General features: G+C 41.7%; 2 protein-coding genes and 1 long non-coding RNA gene across 5 annotated transcripts; all 3 read right to left on the bottom strand.

Annotated features, from left to right (window-relative positions):
- Nucleotides 1-1,326: 1,326 nt before the first annotated feature.
- Nucleotides 1,327-8,683, bottom strand: LOC102706862. 3 transcript variants are annotated; one of them, XM_015839036.2, is made up of 15 exons: nucleotides 8,248-8,683; nucleotides 7,188-7,570; nucleotides 5,961-6,160; nucleotides 5,359-5,526; nucleotides 4,892-5,203; nucleotides 4,268-4,426; nucleotides 4,037-4,189; nucleotides 3,736-3,915; nucleotides 3,454-3,624; nucleotides 2,957-3,343; nucleotides 2,707-2,850; nucleotides 2,497-2,629; nucleotides 2,313-2,420; nucleotides 2,132-2,241; nucleotides 1,327-1,925 (listed from the first exon to the last, which is right to left on the bottom strand). In XM_015839036.2, exons 1-12 carry the CDS (start codon nucleotides 8,621-8,623, stop codon nucleotides 2,515-2,517), a joined length of 2,748 nt encoding a protein of 915 aa, XP_015694522.2. In that variant the 5' UTR covers nucleotides 8,624-8,683; the 3' UTR covers nucleotides 1,327-1,925; nucleotides 2,132-2,241; nucleotides 2,313-2,420; nucleotides 2,497-2,514. The 3 variants fall into 3 exon arrangements, with proteins under 3 accessions (XP_015694522.2, XP_040382204.1, XP_040382205.1); XM_040526270.1 differs by having other exon boundaries at nucleotides 2,313-2,368; XM_040526271.1 differs by having other exon boundaries at nucleotides 2,957-3,340.
- Nucleotides 8,684-9,892: 1,209 nt separating this feature from the next.
- Nucleotides 9,893-11,153, bottom strand: LOC107304663. Its single transcript, XR_001550726.2, has 2 exons — nucleotides 11,025-11,153; nucleotides 9,893-10,245 (listed from the first exon to the last, which is right to left on the bottom strand). It is a non-coding gene; the product is annotated as an uncharacterized LOC107304663 (long non-coding RNA).
- A 2,261-nt stretch (nucleotides 11,154-13,414) lies between these two features.
- On the bottom strand, nucleotides 13,415-14,620 carry LOC102706582 (F-box protein SKIP23-like). Its single transcript, XM_006658203.1, has one exon. The coding sequence runs from the start codon at nucleotides 14,618-14,620 to the stop codon at nucleotides 13,415-13,417; it is 1,206 nt and encodes a 401-aa protein (XP_006658266.1).
- Nucleotides 14,621-16,430: the final 1,810 nt, after the last annotated feature.

The following is a 16,430-nucleotide window of genomic DNA, read 5'->3' as shown; positions in this document are numbered from 1 at the left end:
CAAATCCTAACGGCATTCAACTTTTCATATTCACTATATTTCTTAGAAAAGTGTGGGTACATATGTGCGGGAACTACTGATAGTCATCCGGTTAGATGGAGGAAGACTGATAGATTTGGCCATTCAATAAACAAATTTAGTCATTTAAAGACATGACAAGTCATACTATATTAGTAGTCTCCTGTAGTCATATTAGTAGTCTCCCGTAGGTTATTTTCAATACAATTACTAAATGTATAGATAGACATTTGATCATTCTCTTAAAAATGCTTAGGCAGAATTTGATATAGAGTCAGTTGTATAGAGAAAAGTTTCTGACATCATAGCTTCTCTTATTGTATTTAGATTCCTTAAATACTCTAAAAGTTCCATCTTTTTGTTTTTCATTATGCTTATATGCCAAAATTTAAATTTTCACCTTAAATTTAGAGTAAATTTTGAGATTTATTTATCATAGTTTATTTTTCAGCCTTGCTTTTTAGACTACTAAGACTATGTATATAAAAATTTTATTCATAAATTATTTTTTCTCTGTAAATATGTTGTTCGGTTTTTCGTGAAAAATAAAATCAAACAATCAGCTCCTTTATTCACTTAGCTTCAGAGGATATATAATTTCCGGATGTAAAATTATATAATTCAAAAAATAAACTAGAAAATATCTTTTCCACATTCTAATAAGGCCGTCAGGCTTCTCATGGGGTGATTGTTTGGATTTTTCCATGAAAAAAGCTATGAAAAATTCAAACAACATATTATGAATAAAAAAATAATTTATGAATAAAATTTTTATACATGTATTCTTAGCGATCTAAAAGTCAAGACTAAAATATAATCTTTGGTGAAAAAAACCTCAAAATCAACTCCAAATTTAAGGCTAAAAAATTTAAATTTTAACTTATAAATATAAACATAAGAGAAAATATGTGAAAATATATGAGTATCGTTGGTTCCTTTTCAAAATCTTGAGCATACCCAAACATGGTACCATACCGACTACTGTGAAAAATTGTGTGGCATTTACTAAGGAATTACACGCAAATTTTCTCGTAAATCGGTCGGTTTATCTCTTCAGATTTCTTCAAAGAAACAGAAGCAAAATTGTGCTGCTTTTACCATGGAATTACACGCAAATTAGTTCATTCTCTTCAGATTTCTTCAGACTGAAGCCAAAGAATCACTGTAGTTTGTACTGGACTACTGATTTGGTGAAACAATATCTTCAAGAATTCGAAACACGGTGATGTTACTACCTACTACTGTATACTACAACTCTACAAGTACGTAGTACAAGACAGCACCAAGAAAATCCACAAGCAAGGCGGAGGAACCAGGCTGCAGATATTCAGCTTGTCATTAAATAGAGAGATCCGTGCGTCCGGTCATCATCAACCGACCAGAAATGTTAATGAACTGACACACAGGTTGGTGTACAGTACAGGCTTGACATCAACGAAATTAACTGCTACTATTATACAAATAAGAGAAAAGTGCGATCTCCCAACCAATGAAAATGCCATTGTTTTCAGAATCAGATGAACCACCCACGTCCAGGTACCATATGGAATAAGTACCGAACACCAACCCGAAATGAGTTGCCATCTATCCAGATAGGAAGTTACAATCCATACCCTACCATGGGTCATACCCACGATGTACCGAACACCAACCGTAAATGAGCTACCCAACTCTCCAGATATCAATTTACAAAATTTATACCAACTTTATACCTCCACTGGAATACAAAATGGAGTACCAGTATGGCACAAAATGGTTTTCTATGGCAAGTAAGTGGTTATTGTTCCTCGAGTCAGAGTGCAGTCCTACAGTATGTGCCTAGTTAACATCTACTTACAACTACCTGTGGACTGGTTCAGTAACAACGGATCACATCCAGGAACGCTGGTTGTGTTTTATGATCATTCCTGCAGAAGAGCAAGCAACACGATAATGCATCTACTAAACTAGCAAATTAATTCAATGCTCAATGAAAATTTCAGTTTCTAATAAAAAAATAGCAAATTAACTTGTGAATTGTGATGGCAATGTTCCAGTACAGGAACCACTGCCATGATGCTTGCATCCTAAAAGTAGAAAATAAAGTAAATCCACATATGCAAGTAATTGAGACCTTAGATAAGGACCGCCCAGGAACTACTGAGATCATGCTGCTGTTCATTTGCAATCTGACAGAGCATATAGAGACGAACCAGCTTCAGCTGATTGGGTACCGTGCCCCTCCTGAACATGGAAAATTCGATGAGAACATTTTCCCTCTGTCTGAAAAACTTTACTCGATATGTTTAAACTACCTTTGAATATGCAAACTTTCCCATGTATCCCATACTCCCACTTCAAGAAATCGCGCCTGTGAATAATGATAGGAATACCACATTCGCATAAGTTTTGAGGATTGATTTCTGCACCGAAAGCGAGGAAAAGTTGAAAGACCATATTTACACCAGCAGAAAGCATAATACACTCCAAACTTCAGACCTGATAATCATCAGAAGTTTAAGCAATGCTGCTGCTCTCAACATAAGTGGGATCTGGTCCAGAAGAAATGGCGATAGCTGACATGTCATTAGAAGGTCCATTTGAATGGACCATGTTGCTTAATGGCCCAACACTGAAACAGACCACAAAAAGTGTAAATTACATAGGCTTTAGTAATACAACAAAAAGACAGCAGCTGTTTTGCCATACCTCACACATAAGTGACTTGCAACCCTGCTCGGTCCATTTATTCGGGTGAAGGGCATGCAATCAGCAAGACGTGTGGATGTGGAATATTTGTCCACAGACCCCTCAGTCATGCTGTCTGCTTTTGAGTTCTCTTTGGCTGATTTCCTGTCGAGGAGAAAAATATGTTATTGGCATAACTGAAACTCTTGGGGAAATATATCCTAATGATGCCGTGTGAACTCTATGGAAAATACATTCCAAAACATGATACCTTGATGGTGCTCTCTTGCTTTTCATTACAACACCATAATTACCAGTAGAGATTGAACCTCTCATTCGTTTTGTTGCTCCCTCATGGACACCAGATACAGAGCCCTTCATTCTCTTTTTGGGTTCTCCCTCTTTACCAGAGAAAGAAACCTTTCTTGTTCGCTTCTTGGCTGTGCGTTTCTCAGCTACCTCATTATTGACACTGATAGAACATCCCATTGTCTCAGCTTCATTATCACCAGAGTTTGACCCCCTAATTTTCTTTTGTGCAACTTGATTATTGCCAGCAACAGATCTCTTTCTCTTCCTGGCTCCACTCGAACAATTAGAAGAATTGTTGACATCATCAGACACAGCTAGATTTTCATCAAATTGACTTTTTGATCTACTTCAGGAAAACAAACACAAAAGGAACTCGTCAGATATGGAAGCAGAACATGCATAAGGGGAATGAAATTCATTAGAGTCAATGCATGGTTGTAATGTTATGAATCATACCTAGATGACTTCCTCCTTGAACTTGATGTGGTTGTGTTTACAACAGCCTCAGGATCGATAGATTCAGAAAGAGATAAATTCACAGAAGCTGAAGAATTTAATGTGTCACTCGGCAGTATATTGTTCTCACATGGCATCCTAGAACTTTTTCGGGGTTTCCTGGCTTGAGCACTGGTAAATTGACATTGTTTAAAAACAGAGTATAAAGTTATCAATTTATTTTGCTACACACTCTACTATTAGATATTAGATTTGAGGGGTGAAATTCAAAGAAAGCTGTACCTAACAGTGCTGTCACCAATTCCACCAACTTTGGAGCAAACAATTGGCATTAAATCACTGGGTCCAATGGCAGGCCGCTCTGTTTCTCTGTCAACAAAGTTGGATTGAAAAATAGCTTTCTTTATTTGATGTGCCGCTTTAATTGAAGGCAATTTATCTTTGCATAACCTTCTCCATCTTCTGAAATTACCACAAGCATAATATTAGCAAGTTTTTCCTTACATTACAATGAAACTTAAAATTGATGCAAAATGTCATAATAAATTGAATATGAGTTTAAAACCCTATAAAGCAGCTTTACCTCAGGCACATATTGTCAGTACGGTGAGGAATCTTCGCGCCAGCAATCTTGCACCAGCAAGGCCCAAACTCATCAACTGATGCCAATAGTTTGGAGTCTTCTTCAGGTCTCCATTTACCAAGATCTATATCTGGATCAAGAACATTGCGCCACCTGTTTAACAACCACAAATAACTAGTATTAATATCCAACCCTAAATTGTGGAATAAAATGTTAGAACTACCAATTTACCTTTCATTGCATTGGCTCTGTGTGCGACCAGGAATGAACTGAGCAATCTTATTCCAGCTGGCAGACTCAAACAACTTCACAGCTACCATGAGACGTTTATCCTCATCAAGAGACCATCTCCCCACTCTTGACCTTTCAGGATTTAAGGTTTTTCTCCATCTACCAAGTTTGAAAGTAAAGACATGAAAACTAGCTGAAAATTCGTGCATTGCAACACATTACAAATAACCATACATAAGCTCTGAACCTGAATATATTTTCGTCTGCAACTGAACGTAAGTATATAAATAGTTCTATTACAAGCTACATGTGCAAATTATGTAACTTCATTTCACAAATAAGTGCTGCTCACCAAACCAAGAGTTAGTTGTGGGATGGCAGGTTCACCACAAACAGCACCATTAGGTTCTTTCATATGACAGGTTTTCCAGAAAATGCAAAACAAAATATTATTCAGGATATTAAGCTTATAATGATTGCTAAAACACATGTATAACAGAGCAGACGAAAATAGAATAAACAAATGTACGACTAAAGAAAGTAGCCAATAACAGAGAATGAAATCACACATGGTAATAGCCAATTGCAAGAGAAAAGGAAACCACAAAAAGAATAACGTTTCACCTGTTAGAGCACTGATTGCCAGTGCGACCATCCATACTAGCTGACACAAGCTGCCAGTTGGTACCAAAGGTGTTGACAGCTGCTTGAAGTTGAAGATCTTCTTCCTTAGACCAGTCTTTATTCAATATGCAGTGATTAAGACTTCTCTGATAATGAGCAAGGCACTGGAAAGGTGTCCTGTGAGTACCCAATGCAACTGCAATGTTAATCCAGTTATTCATCCCTTGCTGTTGGACAGTTAGTAAAAGTCTTTTTTCCTCACGAGCAGTCCAGGCATTATGATTAATGAGTGGATCGTCACAGTTTAGCCATCTAAGACAAGGAAACCAGAACTCTTTAAGAATGAGAAATTATCCACACAGGTATACCGAATGTTGCAGAAAATAAAGAAACAACAGTGCCACTTAAAAGAAGGGTGACTTCCAGTGTAAACTTGAAGCGGTTGAGAATAACAAAAGCAGTAGTACCTCGATTCACATTCAGCACCAGATCGACCAGGCAGGTACATTGCAGCTATTTTATCCCAGTTTATTAATGGCAGGACAGATCTGAGACTTTCAGGTGTCATCTCAAAATTGCCAGCAGTATTCGTCAGTGCATATGCCATATCTACAGCACTGAAGTCACCAGTGGAACTGCATCACAATAAGTACTATTTTAATTAAATAACAATGGATGTAATGATCAAATATCTCACAGAGCACAGTAAAAATACATTAAAAACACAAATACTACTAGATTAGCATCAATCCTACATTTCTTTTGTGGAAAAGATAATACTCCAATAGCACACATAGACAAGCCAAAAACTGCCAATTTGCAAATGATGGATATTTTAGGTAGCTGCCCATCAGGGAAAACACTAACAGTGATTTTACAGGTTGTAATCGTTGGTTTCATTTTCATATCCTAAAAGCAACTTGGGAGTATCATCAACAAAAGTATTTAGTAACAATTAACAATGATTAAAAACACTTATTTATAAGAAACTCATTCTTAAAATAAAAAAGCAACCGAAATTGATGAGAAACGGCCCAATGTTGCAAACTGTTAAGCAATTCGACATCACCTTCCATTATTCATCGAGTCTAGAATCAGTGCTTCTTGGTATTGCTGCTTTATTCCTTTAGCAAGTTTGTCTTTCTCAGCATCTGACCACGGTTGCTTTTGAAGCGACATGGGGAATTGCTTCAGTGCCATTTTGTACTTTGAAACATGAGGGTTATCTGCAGGGCCAAGAAATAATGCAGGAGTCTTCTTATCTTTATTCTGCACAAAGAGTTGCTTCTTTGTAAGTATATTTATTAAGTAATTAACATTATAGGGATACTTTGCTTAATCAAAACCATGCTGCAGGAAACTGGCAGCCAATAAGAAATTAACAAAAAAATTCCAGGGGTTGGAGAGCTGTAAGGCTTGCGGAACATGTTCATTATGGAACAGAAGCAATGGTGTCAATAACAGAAGAATGTATAGAAAATAAAATAATGTATTGACAGAGTGGATCCATAAAACAATTAATGCAAGTTACAATCCAGAATAAATAAGAGGTTCAGGATAAAGATATAAAGCAATAAGTTGACATAACTAAACGGACTGTTGATCTTAATATTGAAATACCAAAGCTAGTTCCAACACAGCTCTTTATGGAAACTGGAAATGTACTTCCCAAAGATAGAGGTCCACCACAACAAGTAGACTGATTAATACTGACCTATGTGGAGCTGACAATTAAGGGAGATCAAAACAGATGAACAGCATACCTAGTCGGTAAACTGGCTTAAATAAGTAATGCTCTCTTTCAACTTATCAAATTTGGAAGACACTTCTGTGGGGCCAAAAGCCAAAACATATAGCTTTACTCCATTTTTATTAAACTGCTACATTACTTCCATGTAGGCATGTCATACAAAGCTATTTCGCATAAATGGGTAACCTACAAAAATATCTAAAATATTTTCCATGACAATAGTTAACAAGTCATCCATTTCGAAATATAGGAAATTTTGTAACTGTGTTATGGGGAAAAAAAATAGTACCTGCAACACCTAGGAAACACCAAAACGATCCTAGTTATCGCATGCCACTCTAATTCATGAAATACCAAACTCATTAACTAGTTCGTGCAGGAATCTACAACCTTTATGAGTACAATTGGAGGTAGGAGAAAAGATTCTGCCATTTCAGTCCCAAACTGTGGTGGCTTTCAGGCATAGAAGGTTCATGTCAGATATGTATCTATATGTGTCCTTGGTAAACATTAAATAAGCAGGTGTAAATACAAAATAATAATTACCTTCGCTGATTGCGCACATGGCCTCCGAGAGGAAACCAATCTAACACGAGGATCCTCCTTTTGGCACAAAATTTTGCCAAATGCTTTTCGGCAGCTTAATTGATAATCCAAAAGACATTTTACACGATCCCTTAGATCCTTATTTTCTTCAATTTTTGCTTCAATCGTAATCATCTTCCTTCTAATTAACTTCTGGCATGCTCTGTTTTTCTTAAGAGCATCGACTAACAACAGGGCAGCATTAGGAAACCCAGTTCGAGTAATTGCCTCTTTATTTTGCGTCTGCACATCAAATTCGTCATCATGTTCATTTGCAAAAAGATTATCACTCCCTCCCTTTGATGCCTCAGTTTTTGTGTTTATCTCTGACCCACTGGAGGTACCTGCATTAAACAAATCAAAATAATAAGGGCCTGTTCGAGTATAATACAACTATACAACACTCTTTTTGCTGGATCAAGATTTTCATAGAAACTGTACATGTTTTTCTTCAATCATGTACAGAACTATTGATATGTGCAGCTTAAAAAGAACACAAACAGAAAACATGTTTTGGCTGCTCTCCACATGTAATTTAGTAATATATAACTATACATTAGAAACTTAGTTACATCACATTTATTTCCTCAATCATATAATAGTATTGGTGGTTCTAAAGAAAAAATATAGTGAGAACATGTTTTATTCACATTTCTTTTAACTAGGGTCTGAGGATAACGCCATATGTTGAAGGTGCATTGCATAGCATAAATGTTAAGATTAAGCTCATGCTAGTCTTTTAAAAATTTCTTAGTACAGCTACAGCAATTCAGACCAGTTAAAACCCTATAGTCCCAATGCAATAGCGTATTTTCTAGAAGACGAGTTGAATTGGGTAATTTACGTCTTGATCAAGAGTTCACCCCATTGCAAGTTTATCCCAGAAATTCCGATTGCCAGATCGTATCATACCAACCATCCTATTACTGTCCTAAGGTATTATCAATGAGCGCATGAAATGGTACCTATCTTGGAGAATGCCACGAACGAACACACAAGGAGAAACAATCAAATAACTCACCGGTGTGGTAGTGCGAGAAGCGACGTTGTATCGCGCGGAGCGTCTCGAGGTCGTCTTCCTCGTCCTCCGAGTCGGATGGCGGCCAGACGCAGATCGAGCGCGGCAGGGGCGAGGAGGGCGAGGCCTTGTTGAGGAGGAGGTTCTCCCGGATGCTACGGACGAGCGCCAGATCATCGTCCTCCCCCTCCTCCTCGTCGTCGTCGTCGTCAGACAACCCATTCGCCGCCGCCGCCGGGGTGGCAAGGCAGGAGGAGACCTGCGCGATGGCGGCGTCGGGGTCGTTCCCGGAGAGGATGCAGGATTGGCGCAGCGCGTCGAGGTCCTTCTGCAGGTCCTCGTCGATTTCCGGGTCGGAGTCGTCGGAGTAGAAATCCATGGATACGGCGGCGGCGGCGGCGGCGGCGGCTAGGGTTTAGGGTGGGGTGGTGGAGCGGTGGCGGCGGGGGAGTCGGGGCGAAGGCGTCGGGGGATTTGAAATCTTCCGCGAGAAGGAGGAGGAGAAGCCTGGGCCTCGCCCTCGAAACATCGAAAGATTTCGGGCGTGTCGGTTTACGGTTTACAAGAGATCGTTTTTTCCAAATTTTCTTCGACTTGTTTCGTCCCGTCGGCGGAAAACGTGAAAATACGTCTTACTGTGTCGTTGGCGTATTAAGAGTAGCGAATAAAATCACGTATGGTTAATTATATACTAATTACTTCAAACTTCAAAAATGGTTTTGTTTGTAGTTTTGTAAAAATATAATCAACCATGTCTTAATAACTTACCTTGTTTTGCATTAACAAATTTTTTGAGCATGTTTTCAACCAAAAGAACTCGCATTGATAAGCATCTGTAAATTGTTTAGGTAAGGGCATAGAATCATTATGTTTGTATTATGACCTAAATTTGGATCAAGAAATATTTATATTTTAAAATGAAACGAGTCCCAGTCTCTGGAGATGTCTTCCTGTTCTGAACTGGTCATGTGTTGGGTTCTTGCCACTTGACAGTGCTGAAGTCAACTAGGAGGCCAGACCAATTACACCAGGCGAATTGCCTAACACAAGCAATTTGATTGTTCATGACCACCCCTAATCTAGCAGAACAATAATTAAAGGCTATAGTGGTCATATGTAATTGAACAAGCAAGATGAGAGACAAGGACATACCCAAAATCCAGATTACTCATAGTGCAAGTTAACCTAGTGCAGGTTAAACTTTTTTTTATATGACACCGTTAACTTTTAGGTCACGTTTGACCATTCGTATTATTAAAAAAATATATAATTATTAATTATTTTGTTATAATATAATTTATTATTATAGGAATTTTAAGTATGCATTATAATTTTGCATATTTGAATATAAATTTTAAATAAGACGAATGGTTAAACATAATTCTAAAAGTGGCAGAGGAGTACCAATTCACAATCACGAAAACAAAGCTACCAGGATGCATTTTCACAACAGCTGCAAGCTATCTGAAACAGGATTCCAATGCAAAATCACGAAAGCAAGTTATCTGAGGCAGAATGCTAATCACAACAGCAAAAGCCTGTCGCCAAACAAGCCAAAAATTTAGCACTCCAGAAGAATCACGAGGACAAGTTATATGAGGAATGCTAATTCACAACAGCAAAAGGCTCTCTCCAAACAAGGCGAAAGTTAGAACTCCAGAAGAAAGCTTCTCCTATAGATAAGGATAGAGCTCAAGCCCTTCACATAATGAGAATTTGCAGACATAACTCAAGGTTGAGAATTTGTAGACAGATAATGGAACTATGGAAATATTGGTGTCCATTACAATCACATACTCCCATTATGACAAAGATCGAAAGATACAATGATTCCAGTTGAGTTTTCCTTTTCTCTTACTAAACAAGAAAAATAAACTAGAGTTCATACGACGACAGCAGAAAGGCAAAGACCTCCATCAGTCCATCGTCTTAGGACTATTTGGATCTCTGCCTCATCTTTCGGCGCTTCCTCTTGAGCCGCCTCATCCTCTTCTTCTTCCACTGTATATTATGTAGGGCAAAGAATGTTAGCGAAACAGCAGAAAAACATTCAATATAACAAGAAAATCTTCTGAAATACATAAAATTCTACCTGTTCATGTTTTGGGATCACGGCATGATAAAAAAAGGATAGATTGTCAAGAAATTGTTCATCAGCAAATCACGATATTGAAAGTATACTGTCACTACTGCTTTGCTCTGACCAGTAACTAAACTAATCGAAATAACCACAAAATTGGGTATGGCAAATTGCTTTACTCTATTCAGTAACAACTAATCAAAACGAACCGAAACAGGGCAAATTTGGGGAAGAATTAAAAATTTGGGGCAGAATTAAAAACTAACTTCTAGCATTCAGAATGAGTAGAGGAATTTCTCATCCCATATATCAGACAGGCTAGATCGATCAGTTTCCTAAGAAAACAGAATAACTCTATCACTCAATCAAACAACATTAAATCAAAGTAGAGGAATTTAACATCCCATGGATTAGACAGACTATATCGATCAGTTTCCTAGGAAAACAGAAGAGCTCTATCACTCAATCAAACAATCTTTAAATCAAAGTAAATTGCACTAGTTCTCTCGCCGTAATGACTGGACTGATCCAATGTTCACAACGGGATGGATTGAATTAGTGTAGATCGGACTCGTCGTTTAGTTTACTGACTCATATGCAAGAAAACCCTGACCCCCTAACAACCCTAAGACACACTTGCCAGAACCCAAAGAAATCACAGCTAGCATTCATCATGGTAATTGAGTCGACGAGGACTCACCCCTTGGCCCTCATCGCGGCGGTGCCGCTCCCCGCTCTTCGCTACCGGACGGCGAGCTCCAAGGTCTGGGCGGGCGAGAGGAGGACAAGCGGATCGGTCCGGCGGCGGCGGCGGCGCGAGCACGATGGCTTTGCTTTTATATGCGGCGCCCTTCGGATAACCATAGGTAGGATGCGGTGTTGGGCCCGAGATAAACCCATGGGCCGTATAGTGGGCCGTCCCTCAAATGTGTTCTGAGTCATATGTTTTTCCTTTTTTCTCTCTCTCTTTTTGTTTCAAAAGAACTCTCAGTTAGCTTTGGCACGTGTACGTCAGTATGAGTGATTAATCCGTAAGACCATGACTCAGAAACATGGCTTTACTAATCTAATTTTACACCACATCCACTTCTGTACAGCTAGTACATCCTTCTAACTACAGTAATCACTATAGATACTACTACGTATAAAATATTAGCTTTCAATTCATGGGAGACTACGAAACAACATACTGTTCTAGATAGCTGGGTATCAAGATATAATACATGCATAGTGTATCAAATTTGTTAGATATGTACCAAAGTATCTAGTTTTCTTGCATTTCTGGTTCGTGTCTAGCTACATATATTTATCATCGAAATGAACTACGTATAAGTTGCGTGAGATCATCTTTTGAGTTGTTGGTAGAGAAAACCAAACAACATTTGTAAACGGAAAATAATATACGAATAAATTTTTTATGTGGATGTTCGTAGCGATCTAAAAGTCAAGACTAGAAAAAAATAAATTGTGATTAAAAAATTCTCAAAATTAACTTTAAATTTGAGATTAAAAATTTAAAAATTAGCATATGAGCACCAAATTTTACGTAGAAAACAGTGCTACCTTAGCTTCTTAATGATGGTAAAATTGCTCCTCTACCGGCAATGAGCATGGTAAAATGCGTTTGGATGGATCGATCAGTATGTGTCTTTTCCATCCTTAAATAGGTCACATGATTCTTTTTTATGTTACATTCTCAAAAATTAAAAAAATGCTCAATCTCTATCGGGAATATCTCAGCCTTGCTCGTCTCTCGTCTTTGACCATTGACCAGTTGCATCGAAGGTGAAACGATGATCGAGGTTGTACGTTTTTGCCGTGTTTGCGTAGTTTCTCTCTTCGCCATTGCACGCGACCTCGCTCGCTCGATCCGTTGCTTGCTTCGCTACGTGTGTCGACATGGAGCTGCCCACCGCCGCTGGTGCGCTCCCGCGACGGCGCCGCCGTCGTCTGATTCGATCTCCATCATATTCGCGTGTGCGCTGGCTGTTTGATTTCTTGGCACAATGGCACTTGCTTCTCTCGCTTGATTTGCATGGTGTGGTGGTCGCCGAAATGCCAGTGATTGGCAGTTTGGCACGATCGTATTCGTGGTGCTGTTCGCCGCATGGCTGGTCTACATGTACCGGCGAACGGAGAGATGCGCCACCGCGGTGGCCGCCGAGCTAAAGGCGACGGCGCACTACGCCGTTGTGCACTGGTGCCCGACCATGTGATGAGGAACGCGACGGTGGAAAAGTTCCGATACGCCGCGCCGGAGATGTGGATGCAGTCGGGCGTATCGGAGAAGTGCGACGTGTACAGCTTCGGCATGCATGCTCCTCTTTGAGATCGTCGGCCGGAGGAGGAACTTCGACGAGGCCGCGCCGGAGAGCGAGCAGTGGTTAATTCCCGATGGTTGCGTGGACCAAGTTCGAGCGCGGCGAGCTCATCGACGCCGTCGTCAATCCGACCGGCGAGATATGTAGCGGTGACGGCGAGGCTGCGGTGACCGTGGCGGACGACGAGCAGCAGCGCGAGGAGGCGGCGGAGAGGATCATGTACCAGGTGGCGTTCTGGTGCGTGCAGCAGCGGCCGGCGGAGGCGAGGCCACCGATGAGCGCCGTGGTGAAGATGCTGGAAGGCGAGATGGACGTCGTGCCTCCGGTGAACCTGTTCCTGCATCTCATGGCGGATCCGGCAACAGCGACGAACCCATGGGCGACGACGACGGCGAGCAGCGGAGACACCGTCTCAGGAAGCGTCATGTCTCAAGGAAGTGACGGAAACGTCTCGCTTTGACGGATGAAAATACTGAATTCTTCGTTGATTCTTGCAAAGAGCACCGATGGCATATGCCATATGGTTTGGTGTTATCCATCTGTTACTTACTTGTATGTTATCTAAATTGCTATGTAAAAATATGAAAAAAAAACTAATATGGTCTAAATTGTTATAAAAAATATGAAAAAATTGACAAAATGGATTAATATGAGCTATATATCACACCATAAAATACAAGTTCAAATTAGACTTCTAAATGTTATAATAAAAATAACAAAATACAAGTTCAAAGTAGGGACTTCGGCGTGATAGCAGCAGCGATGATTTTCATGTTTCAATCCCATCACAAGGGAAGAACCAATCGTCTCTCGATCGTTCAAAATCTCTCTTGATGGACGCCAGATTATCGAAGCTGAACGTGCCGTTCCTCATGTCATGCACGCAGTAGGCGCAGTCGCCGATACCGCCGACCGTCCCGTCGGGGCTAAATCGGGTCACGTTCAAGCCCAGGAAGAAAACGCAGTTGGCATGGTCCGGCAATGGAAGCGCCTTGGAGCAGGTGGTGCCGAGGAAGAGAGCCTGCTCGCCTAGCTCCTTCACCTCCGACCACCGGCGCTTCTCCAGGTCGGCCTCGAACACGTCCACCTCGATCCCCTTGCTCAGCTCGCCGGCGCACCGACGGCGGAAATGGATAACCCCGGGAAGGCACCACCGCCATCGAACCATCAGGAGCTCGCCGGTGCATGACACGACGAGGTAGAAGATGCAGTCCCAGAAGTGTCTTTCAGGGAGGCTCTGCTTGTTAAGAGGAGGCGGCGTGTCGATCACGGTGTCGACGCAAGAATCCTGATCTGCTGATGATCCATGGCGGCTGCTATGCTGCGGCGTCGAGGTAAAGTCGTGGACGGCGAGCTCCCCGTGGCCTGTGACGAGGTAGAGCTTGCCGCGGTACAAGGCAATGTCGTGCACGAAGCCGGGGCAGGCGGCCATTAATGACCAGGTTGAGTGCATGCCCGGGCGGTGGAAGAGAACATCGCCGTAGTCGATGATGGCGGCGACGAAGTCCGGCGAGCACACGACGATCTTGCGCAGGACGGCCTCGTGCAGGGACACGGTGGTGGTGTAGAGCCCGTCGTTGTAGAAGTCGGGGTTGATGACGACGTCGCAGTGGTAGGGCAGATCAATCTTGGCCTTGGTGATAGGGTTCCTCAGCGAGCGCTCCCGCTGCTCGCCGCTCTCGTAGAGGAGCCAGCCATCGAACGCGCCGCGGCAGACCGTGCCCGGAGGCAGCTCGCTGGGGACGGGCAGGCGGTGGACCTCGCCGTCGGGGAGGCTCTGGAAGGTGGTGCGGTCTAAGCGAAGCCAGGGGAGCACCGGCGGCAGCGGGTGCTGATGCCGCGCGGCGAGGCGCCACGCACGGCAGACGGCCCGGAAGCGGACGCGGTCGCTGTATGACTGCAGGCGGCCGAAGATTATGCCTGCCAGCTCCGGCGGGAGCTCCGGCCATGGAGCGCAGACGCCTTGGTCGTCCATGGAGCGCAGACGCCTTTATTTCAATGCTTTAATTTTTATTATTAAATATCACCGTACGTTAGTACATGTATGTTTGATATATGACTTGAATCAAGGTAAGGTGCAATTAGATCTATCTTGAAAAAAATAGTTTAACTAACAAAATTAAATAATATATAAATGCAAATATTATGACATCGTAGCATTAGCACGGCCGTGAGTGTGTCGTGTTTTTACTTTTACTTTTTTGTTTTCTTTTTCTTTTTTGGCTGCGTGAGTGTGTGATTTGTATATTTTTACTTTTTTCGTTATAATGTTGGTAGGGAGAAGGAAGGACCGGTGAAACTAGATAGTAAAGATATAGTTTTAAGCAATACTATTACTGATTAGTACTTGATGCATGATAATGTTTTTAGCGTCAACAGTTTGGAATTAGCATTATGTTGTGCTCCGTATGATAGTAAAACAGAACCAAAGCTTATATATGATGTATGATATCGTTGCTATGGCACTGGGATATCAGATATGAATATATGAAGGATTGTTCGTACCATGACTGGAAGTGTAGATAATATTACTATCGTTGTTTTGCTTGATAGATCAAAGAACTTACCGGCTATTTCTCCTAATTGACGACGTAGACAGAGTTCTTGCTGCGTGACCGTCTTGAACGCGTACTGTGTAAAAACCACGCCCGGATCTGCCTTGAACAACAAGCTCGGCGGTGAGGACAAACTTGTTGGCAGTCATCAACCCAACCTTCAACAAATCAATCAAAATTAGGAATTCGATGAGCTTTTAAAAAATCAATCCAATCACCTCACCATCAACGCAAGGTTAGCTAAAAGAAAAATGTATATATAATACCTGAAGATTATCACCTCACCTATGTTGAGCCAGAGGTCGTCGGAGGCGGTGGCATTGACGATGATCCGTTCTTGGCGACGTCGAGAAGGAGAGGAGGCCGAGAGAGAGAGGGAGAGATGGTGGGTGATGGTTGTGGCGGGAGCCGAGTCGGCATTGAAGGAGGTGGTGGCGTTGAAGGCAGGGGTGGGAGCGGAGGCACTAATTGAGGGGTGGCGGCGGCAGCGTTGGAGGACGAGGCTACGGTGCTGGAGGCGGGGTTGAGAGCGGAGGCGCCGACGGAGGCGGGCCGGGAGCACAAGCGTCGACGGAAGCGAGCCAGGAGCGGAGGCGGGGAGGAGGCGACGGTGGAGCTGGCACGACGGCACCTCGACAAGGACCTTCCACGCGATGGAGATAGCACGATGGATCAGCGGTGGCGGTGGTGGCTGCGCGGTGGCGGTGGCGGCTGCAGCAGTTCGACGGCAGCTAGGGTTCAGAGGAGGCAGCTATTAGCGTGAGAGAGGCTGGTGGGCTGGTGGCCACGAGATATGTGGAAGGGGTCTAAAGTTGATCTAGGCTGTTTATTTCGAGACAACTAAATATTGATCGTTGTATTGAAGACTTGATTATAGAAGTGAGGACTCATATTGGTGCACTATAGGGTATAGTGTTAATGACAAAATTTAGATTTTAGCCGTTAGAGACAAAATCGTGAAAATAAAACCGAATCGGATTAAGCAAGGTAATCGGACAATCAATTCAAAGGTGAATCGGACTAAGGATTGGGTCCGAGTAACAAGTGAATTGAATTAGAGAAGAGTCCAATTGAGGATCCAAAACAAATGAAAACGATTTAGGAAAAAAATAGTCTACACGGAAACAAATACATGTAAATAGTAGTTTCTAGTTTCGGTATTTATCTTATTAGAAAAGATAGAGTCTATTCGTGTTAAAGTTAGTTAATAAATATGAGTCTGTATCTATT

The sequence above is a fragment of the Oryza brachyantha genome, chromosome 7 (assembly GCF_000231095.2).
Source record: "Oryza brachyantha chromosome 7, ObraRS2, whole genome shotgun sequence".
Lineage (NCBI taxonomy): Eukaryota > Viridiplantae > Streptophyta > Magnoliopsida > Poales > Poaceae > Oryza > Oryza brachyantha.
The sequence above is the reverse complement of the archived record's forward strand: the minus strand, read 5'-3'. Positions and strand labels throughout refer to the sequence as shown.